This window comes from Octodon degus, unplaced genomic scaffold (genome assembly GCF_000260255.1).
Source record: "Octodon degus isolate 3935 unplaced genomic scaffold, OctDeg1.0 scaffold00273, whole genome shotgun sequence".
NCBI lineage: Eukaryota > Metazoa > Chordata > Mammalia > Rodentia > Octodontidae > Octodon > Octodon degus.
The window spans coordinates 2,153,288-2,163,171 of NW_004524849.1; the positions used below are offsets into that span (position 1 = coordinate 2,153,288).

A 9,884-nucleotide genomic window follows, 5' to 3' on the forward strand; every position below is an offset into this window, starting at 1 on the left:
TTTTTTTTTTTTTTTTTCAGACTAATCTCCTTGTGATGTTTTACAATGAAGGCATAACCTCCAATTGCAAGATCATACTTAAAACTTTTGAGAAATATAGTGTTGATTAACACTGCCCTCTTAAAGTTCACTGTATTTTTCTAGAGATCACCAGTGAGGTAAGCATGGTCACTTTGGACATGAAAAGGTAACGTCTTTTGGGGTTATGAGTATTTCCTACCCTAGTGTCTAGTGACATTTTTCCGATTTTTTTCTCCATATCATTTCACATCATTTCCCCCTTTTGGGTATATGTGAACATACTTTGTATTACTTCTGAGTGTTATATTACCTCTTTGTATTACTTTTAATAAGAGGATATAAGTCCTAGCCCTAGATCATCCATTTGCCAATCTATGCAAGTCAGTTTCTCTAAGATCTAGTTTTCAGGGGGTTTTTTCCTCAATGTATATGGCACACACCTATAATTCCAGCACTGTGTGAGGCTGTGGTAAGATTGAAATTTCAAACTCATTGTGGATAACTTAGTGATTTTAGTGAGACCTAAATATAAAAGGCCTGGAGATGTAGCTCAGGGAATTGGCCTTGGGTTCAGTCTTCAGTACAACCAAAGGAAAAAAAATCTCCTTCTGTCATGCCCTACTACCTTGAAGGTAGCAAACTGTGAACTGAAACCTCCACGAACTATCCTAAACTGTTCACTGGAAATAGCAATGGACACAGAAAGCCCCAAGGAAAGTCTGCCTTGTCTAGTACAAGCATGCAAGACTGAAAAATTTGATACGGTAATCACTCTGTTCCAGGAACACATATGCACTGAATGAAAGGTATGTTGACCTCTACCTTTACCAAACTTAAGGAAACTAACCCTCCCTTCCCTGTAGATAAAGAAGGCAAAATGGAGAGCCATGTTTTTCATCCCTGTTGTTGATAAGCACCTCTTCCCAAATGGCATTAGCTGAGACCAAGCTGGAACCAGAGCTCTAACTCGGCTGGTGGTAAAGAAGCATTTGTCTTTTCCTTTTCTTTTTTTTTTTCTTTACCTTTTTATGTTAAACTCCATAGTTTTTTGGTTGTTGTTGTTGGTTTTTTGTTTTTTTCGGGTTTTTTGGTGTTTTTTTTTGTTTGTTTGTTTGTTTTTGTTTTTGTTTTTGTTTTTGTTTTTTGGTCTTTTCCTTTTCTTTGCCAGGGAATATGAGATAAAGCTTAATGGAGTGAAGACTTTGATGACCTCTTGTTCCTGTCCATTGGCCACTGTGGACTTCAGCCTACCCCTCTCCCCCCTCCCAGCTGTAATTATATCCTCCTTCCCCTAGTATCTAATGAAAGTGAGTAGAGAAACTGGACTTCCACACCACCTGGAAGGAATCAAGTGCAAGCCCCTCTATCCTCTAGATTAGTGTCAGATGAGGGTGCTAAATCACAAGATTTAAACAAGGTTCTGCATCTTATATAAAATATCTGTGTTCCAATTGAAAATCATTTGTCGTACTAAGAACCAGGCAGATGCCAAACTAAGTGGAATAATAAGCAAATGCCAACACTGAAAAAACATTAAATTGACAAGAATCTTAAAGCAGTCGTAAAATTTCTTCAACAAATTACAAATACTTTTAAAACAAGTGAAAAATATCAAGTCTTGGCAAGGAAATAAGGAATCATAATTATCACCAAATAAAAATTTTCCATCAAAAAATACAATAATCAGAATTGAAATGCTTGATAAACAGGTACATAACTAAACAGTTAACAATGGAAAGCATCACTGAGTTTGCAGATATAACAACAATAGGAAGAATATTGCTGGGCCAGGAATAGAGCTCAGCACAGAGCCTGCCTGATAAGCATAATGCCTGAGTTCAGTTCCCATTAAAAAAAATTGCCCAGAAAAGATAGATGAAAGGACCAGCGAGATAGCTCAGCAGACTAAGCGCCTGCTTAGGCAAGCACAGGGACTGGAGTTCGGTCCCCAGCACCACGTGCCACACCAGCCCCCCCTCCAGGTGTGCTAAGCCAGCCACAAGGCGGGGTGTGGTGGCTCACACCTATAATTCCAGCACTGAGAAGGCTGAAAATAGGAAGGTCACTATAGAGTCCAAGCTGTGTAGTGAGAAGCTGTACCAAATACATTTAAAAAAAGAAAAAAAAAGATGAACAGATCAGGTGGCATCACTGGGCACCTGAAGAGGCACTGCACTTTGGTCGGTGAGATCCACAGGAGAAAGAATGCACGCAGGGCAGATGTCAGCTCCAAAGGCAGGAAGCACCAAGAGAGCAGCCTGTTTATTGTTTAACAAACTTATGCAGGTGCTTGTCGCACATTTACATTCTTGCATATTGGCTGACCTAACACATGGGCAGTTGTCTGCTGCTAAGTCATCCTGGTATAACTTCCCTGGTCTGTGCCTGCACCTGACAGCAGTGTTGTATTCTCAGAGGTGTCCCTATCTACCCCTGAATTTTGAAGCCTGAAGCAGTCCTCACTGGAGTGGTGCCTCACCTCTGAACTATCTCCCTAGCACCCCCACACACACACATAATAATGCATGTGGGGGGTGCTGGGGAGATAGTTCAGTAGAATAAGCGCTTGCCTGGCAAGCGCAGGGTCCTGAGTTCAATCCCCAGTACCACCCAAAAATAAATAAAATAAAATAATGCATGTGGTCCCAGATACTCAAGAGGCCAAGCAGGAGGACTGACAGTTCAGGGCCAACCTGGGGGCAACTTAGTGAGAGCTTTTCTTTTCCTTTCTTTTCTTATCTTTTTTTTTTTTTTTTTAGGCCAAGCAGGAGGACTGACAGTTCAGGGCCAACCTGGGGGCAACTTAGTGAGAGCTTTTCTTTTCCTTTCTTTTCTTATCTTTTTTTTTTTTTTTTTTTTTAACGTTACCAGAGATGGAACTCAGGACCTTGCGCTTGCAAGGCAGATGCGGATGCCACTGAGTTATCTCCCTGACTGAGACATTTAAATTAAAAAAAAAAATTTAAATTATGTAGTGCTGTAGAGACTGGTAGGACCATTTTTTTTTTTAAAAGTTCGTATTTTTGCCCTCAGAATCCCAGAAGCAGAGAGAAGGGTGAGATGAAACATTTTTTTAAGAAATAATGACCAAAATTTCCAAAAAGTGATAAAAATCATGCACTTAAATATGGAAAAAGTATGGTGAACCTCAAATGGGATAAACCCAGAGAAATTCACGTTAAAGCAAACCATGATCAGACTTCTGAAAAATAAACAGAGTCTTTAAAGCTACTCAGAAATGACATTATCTACAGGGAAAGACCATGAGGACCAGAAGAAAGCAACAAAAAATATTTCAGGCACTGAAAAGAATAGTCTATTACTGGGGAGATACCTCAGTGGCATAAGCACCTGCCTTGCAGGCACAAAGTCCTGAGTTTGATCCCTGGTATCATCAAAAAAGAAAAAAGTAGTCTTCATCCAGCAAAAATGTCTTGCATAAATGAAGAGGAAATAGAGACATTATAATTGCAATTTACAAGCTGCTGTTGTTGAGGGGCTGATTCCATTTGGGCCTTCAGGTTTCTGATGGGTAACTACAAGCAAGATGAGTTTGCCATTTCTGCCTTACTGTTTCTGACTCCTTAAACTTGCAGTCACATTCCTGCCCAACTCTGCATATAGATGTGGTAATCATCTAAGAAGTGTTCATCTAAAACCGATAATACAAGTTTGATTAGCCCTAATTTAATCCAGTCTTTCTGCTGTCCTTCCACACAAAAGGCATCAAGAGAAAAGTCAGATTATTTTTAAGATTTACAGGGACATCATAACAGATTATGAACCACCAGCTTTTACTTTTGTGGGGAGGTTGGTTGTTTTGGTTTCTTTTGTTTTTAGTGTTACTGGGATTGAACCAAGGGCATTTGCACAAAGCTACATCCCATCCATTTCTATTTTTAGTTTTGAAACAGTCTTTGCTAAATGACTGGATTCTCCAGCATGGGCTTGAATTTGCAATCCTCCTGCCTCAGCTTCCTAGAGTGCTGAGATTATAGGCATATATACCCCAACCACACCCAGTAACTTTTATGATACACTATTTCAGACCACCAAAGTGGTGCCTAAGGTCTCTGGTGTCTACCTTAAACATGAAGGAGGACCCTGTCATTGACCCAAGTAACTCTCTCTCTTTTGGCCTATTTTTTGAGTCATTTCTCTTCCCCATGTATCTCAAGTTCTTAAGGACTGCATGCCTTTCAGGTAGTCATCCTCCCTGGTAGTAGCATGATCCTGTTACTGTAGGAAGACTTAAGGTCGTGATCAGCTAACCCCCAGTTTGACTAAGAATGCTGACTGCATATTTTTGCCGTCTACTATAGTTCTTCCTCTATATAATCCTAGAGCTGCTCTCGGTGTCTTGAATGCAGTTTACATAGGAGGCTGGTAGACCTACCGGGATATGGTATGACTACACCAAAAGTAAATTCTTTTCAGTTTCATTTATAGGAAGAAAAAAAAAAAAAAGACCAGAGGTTCCACATACGAATAACTGTTAGTCATGTTTCTTTTTAGTTAACAGTTATAGATGAATAAAAACTGTCTCTTAACCACTTCATAACAAGTTAACAAACCAATGTTGTGCTAATTTTTGTCACATGTTTATTAAACATTTGTTAACAAGCACAAACAAGGTACTGTGTTACACCTATTCTGAATTTGATTAAATCTCAACTCTCTATCCTTTAGATTCTGCAACCATGACTTTGAATGAAAGTTCACTGGAGCAAATAGAATATTAAAGAGCCAGAATTCTATCCTTGTAGTAAACATCAGCCAGCTGAAAGTCTTCCAGCCATATACCATTCATGATAGTCCAGCTCTTTGCTACTTATTCATACAAGGATGGGAGAGTCTCTAAAATATTTTAGCCTGTCCACGTATCTTGGGAATCAATAATACTGTCAGTGAGAACTCCGTGTTTGAATCCTGAAGATAGCTTTTAGACTCTGAAAGTTGCTGGGCCTAAAAGGGTGAACAACATATGCAATAATGTTGCCTCAAAAGAGGGGTGAGACCCCTGAGACACAAAGTAGAACTTTACAAGTTAAGAATACTTTTCAAACCAGTCTGTCAGCCTGGAAAGTAAAACAGAAACCTAGTGACTCAAAGACCATCTTGAAACAAAATCCAGTGGAAGCTCATGAATATATGGATGTTCAAGCTGAAGACACACTGCAAATAGCACTGCAATACTTTGAGAAAGGTCCCATTAAAACTTCATCCAAGAAAGATAAAATTTTGGAAAAACACTTGAAAATGGTGGAAACTGTGGCTTGGAAAAATGGATTAGCTCCAGAAGCAATAGATGTTTTATTGAATGTGGCACTCGGTGGCAAATTTGGAAATGCTGTAAACACACGGCTATTGAAGTGTATGATTCCAACAAATTTAATTTCAGAAGATTCTGTAATTAAGGCGGTCTCCTGGCTCTGTGCTGGAAAGTGCTCTGGTAGCACCAAGGTACTATTTTATCAGTGGCTGGTTGCAATGTTTGACTTCATTGATCATAAGGAACAAATTAACTTGCTTTATGGCTTCTTTTTTGCTTCATTGCAAGATGATGCACTCTGTCCTTATGCTTGCCATTTGTTATATTTACTTACCAAAAAAGAAAATGTTAAACCATTCCGTGTGAGAAAACTACTTGATCTTCAGGCCAAAATGGGACTGCAACCACATCTCCAAGCTTTGTTGTCACTGTATAAGTTCTTTGCTCCTACTTTGATTTCTGTGTCTTTACCTATGAGGAAGAAGGTCTACTTTAAGAATTCAAAGGCTCTGTGGAATTCAGCTGTGCTTGCTGTGAGACTTAGAAACCAGAGCCCTTTTTCAGAGCCCCTAAAACTGACTTTAAATCCAGCTAATTTCAATCCTTTAAAAAGAAAATGGAATTCTCGTTCAGTTATACCAGTGCTGAATTCTGGTAGCTGCACTAAAGAATGGGGAAAGAAGGAGATGAGTCTTTCTGAGTGTCTCAGTTGTGATAGATTACTTCCCCCAGAAAGGCTTCAGAGCTTCCCTCTACTCTTACAAAATATTCATTGCTTAGAGCTGCCCTCTCAGATGGGCTCAGTGCTACACAGCTCTCTGCTACTACACTACATTAACTGTGTCAGAGATGAATCACTCTTACTGAGGCTGTACCACTGGTTGAGTCAGACATTACAAGAAGAATGTATTTGGTATAACGTGAACAGTTATGAACAGAGAAAAGAGTTTACCAACTTGCTAGACACCGTCATCAGGGCGGAATGCTTCTTACAAGAGGGGTTTTATTCCTGTGAAGTTTTCGTGTATAAGAGCATTCCTCTTTGGGATGGCCTCTGTTGTCGGTCACAGTTCCTTCAACTTATGAGCTGGATTCCTTTTAGTAGCTTCTCTGAGATGAAGCCACTACTTTTTGACCACTTAGCACAGCTTTTCTTTACATCAACCATTTATTTCAAGTGTAGTGTTCTTCAGACCCTGAAAGAGCTACTACAGAATTGGCTGTTATGGCTCTCTGTGGACATCCACAAGAAGCCTGTGATGAGCAGTCCTCTGGAGACCACTTTGGGTGCATCCATGAACTCAGTAGCTAAACTGATCCACTATGTAGGATGGCTGTCCACTGCTGCAATGCGCTTGGAGAGCAACAGTCCTTTCTTGCTACACTTTATTTTGGATTTCTATGAGAAGGTATGTGATATATATGTAAACTATGACCTTCCGTTAGTGGTGTTGTTTCCTCCTGGGGTCTTCTATTCTTCACTTCTCAGCCTGGATGCCAGTACTTTGAACCAGCTTTCCTTTATTATGCACAGGTATCATAAAAATTTGATTGCTGCAAAGAAGAATGAATTAGTACAAAAGACAAAATCAGAGTTCAGTTTCAGCACCAAGACTTTTCAACAGTTTAATCACTATTTGACAGCCATGATTGGTTGCCTGTGGACATCAAAACCCTTCGAGAAAGGAATGTATATTGACCCCAAAATCCTAGAAAAAACTGGAGTAACAAAATATAAAAACAGCTTAAATTTAGTCCATCACCCTTCTCTATTGAGCTATGCTGCTTTCTTTTTGCTACAGGAAAGCCCAGAAGAAAGGACAATGAACATAAGCTCTATTCGGGAGAAGAAATGGCACTCATATTTGGAGTATTTATTTTCAGAGGGATTCCATGGCTTGAAATTTTTCATAAGAAGTAGTATTCATCATTCTGTCTCTTGATCAGAAAGCATAACCATAAATCAGTATTAAATAATGATAATTGACATAAACAAATAGCATGCTGGACTAAATCCTTTCTTGTTGCCAGAGGGGCCAGCTAGCTTAACTTGAGTTTCTATATCTAGTTAGTGAATAGTTGTAAATAGAGAAAAGAGTTTCTCTGTTAGAGTTCATTTACTAACTGGACTGCTGTTTTCAAGAAGTACTTAGACTGGTTTTTGATCATGGCTTAGGGGAATACTGATACCACAACCTTAATAAAGTACCTTTATTTTTCAGGAGTTATATTTTTAGCCTACTTTAAAAAAAATCACCTTATCAGGCTTTTTCTTTCACCAAATTATACATGATGAGACACATATGCTTTGTTATGGGATGTTTTTTAATATTTTTGTGTACTATAAGTTGCATTGATGGAATACAGTGTATGATACACAGTGGTATTTAATTCATAGACTTGCAAAATATTCTCCCTCAGTGAAAACTACCATGATTGCCATCTTATAGGAACAGTGCCAGCACCAAATTAATGGAATACAGAGCTTATGACTCTTTAAGAGCCTGAAATAGCTGATGGCTTCTTATGCCTTTAACTGATAAAATTGTATTGGGGGAAGGAAGGAGAGAGAACTATGGGCATAATCAAGACATTTCTATTAATGGTGGTTTGATTTCATGAGACTGTTGTATTTTGTTTTTGTGTATATGTGTATACCTAGTTTTTAAATATTCAAGTCTGTACACTTGTATCTTTATTTGGAGAAATAATTCTGAAGCTACAAAAAAATTCAAAGTAGCCACAATGTATTGCTTAAAATTTACTATAAAATTTTGCTTACTGAATAAGTCGCTCCCTTTTAATATAACATTTGAGAAGGAAGAAATGAATACACCACATTCATTCTCTGTTATGAAGACTAACCATTAATTTCAACAATAAAAATTCATTTTTGACATACTGTGTTTAAAATAGAGTGATCATTGGCATTAAGATAAGATTGCCTTATGGCCAGGGAGTTAGCTCAGTAGAATAAGTGCTTGCCTGGCAACCGGTTCTGCAAAAAAAAAAAAAAAAAAAAAAAGATTGCCTGATACAACCACTAGTCACCATCCTGGAATGTGAGTTTATGATTAGGGCAACTACCCTGAATGTTATCTTAATTCATTCATAATAGCATACTGTCTATTGAAATCAAGCATATGTATGCAGACAATATTTATGAAGAATATACTATGTACTAGATACTTTCCTCCACATGAGAATCATCCATGTTTTATAGATGTAGAAAGTTAAGCTCAGATTTTATATCACTTCCACAGGGAGGAATGTTTTCCTCTGTCATGGCACCAAAGTCAGGAACCTGTGTGTCATGCTGAGAGAAATCTGGTTAAGCCTGAGTGACTTTGAGGATGTGACTGAACATCACAGTAGAGAAATGGCCTTTGCTAGATCCTTCCCAAAAGAAACTCCACACAGATATGATACATGATACTTTTGGAATCTGGCTCTTGTGGGAAGAAAACAGTAGAACCAGCAAGTTAAAGATGAATGCAGATGTTCTAGGAGAAATCTGATAAGAGGTAGAAAGACACTATCAATACAAAGTGTGGAACGCATGCACAGAAAGCTTGAACTCTAGCTCCTAACATGAATATGAAACCTAGCTTAAAACTAGGTGAAAGCCTCATGTGTAGGGAAATCCTAATTGATCTTTTATCTTGTGGTTAAATTTTCCTCTGTGACTTCTATTTTTCAAGGATGACAGAAAGTCTTAATTTTAGGAACTTTTTATGCATTTATGTAAGTTTTTTTTTTTCTCCTAGAAATTTAATGATTTCATTAATGGCATGTGCTATAACTGTGTGTTCTAATACAGTAGCCATTAAACACATGTTATTGAGCACCTAAAGTGTTAGGTCATAAGTCCAGGCTTTAGTTCAAAAGTTTCTTTTTTTCTTTTTTTTCTTTTTTTTTTAATTTTGTTGTTACAGAACCTCACTGCATAGCTCAGACTCCTAGTGATCCTCCTGCTTTCAGCCTCCCCAGTGCTGGGGTTACAGGTATATGCCACTACACCTGGACTCTGGCCAGCTCTAGCACACCATGTGGTGCCAGGGATCAAACCACAGTCCCTACACTTGCCTAAGTAAGCGCTTAATCCACCGAGCTATCTCACTGGCCCCTCAAACAGTATCTAATGGTGGATAACCTTTTCTACATGATGATACTTTTAACTTATGGACTGTACTTACCATCAGAAAGTACTTTCTTACACTGGGAATAAAGATAGTTCTTCATGCTTTCAACTTCTAAGACTGATTTTAACATAATTAAAATTCAATTTTTGCCATATGAATCTTTCTGTTTAAATTTTAAAAATGCACGGTAATGTATTTACACACCCTTCCACAATCCCCAACTTAAGTCCTTAAATTGCTGGGGCAAACCACAAACCCTGTTCTCTTTTGTTCAACTCATTGTTTTGTCAGTAGGATTGATATCAGAAAACTCCCCTAAACTCCTCAGATACAGGTTTATGATAGAAAATCATTATAGGGCTGGGGAGATGGCTCAGTAGAATAAGTGCTTGCCTGGCAAGTGCAAGAGCCTGAGTTCAATCCCTGGTTCCACCACCAAAAAAAAAAAA

The 9,884-nt window shown here is 38.4% G+C and overlaps 1 protein-coding gene across 2 annotated transcripts; it reads left to right on the plus strand.

Annotated features, from left to right (window-relative positions):
• The first annotated feature begins 23 nt into the window (after window positions 1-23).
• Window positions 24-7,992, plus strand: LOC101588737 (centromere protein I-like). Of its 2 annotated transcripts, XM_023706875.1 has the most exons (4): window positions 24-158; window positions 1,190-1,328; window positions 4,711-6,702; window positions 7,096-7,992. In XM_023706875.1, the coding sequence occupies exons 3-4, from the start codon at window positions 5,014-5,016 to the stop codon at window positions 7,234-7,236; spliced, it is 1,830 nt and encodes a 609-aa protein (XP_023562643.1). In that variant the 5' UTR covers window positions 24-158; window positions 1,190-1,328; window positions 4,711-5,013; the 3' UTR covers window positions 7,237-7,992. The 2 variants fall into 2 exon arrangements, with proteins under 2 accessions (XP_023562643.1, XP_023562642.1); XM_023706874.1 differs by having other exon boundaries at window positions 4,711-7,992.
• Window positions 7,993-9,884: the final 1,892 nt, after the last annotated feature.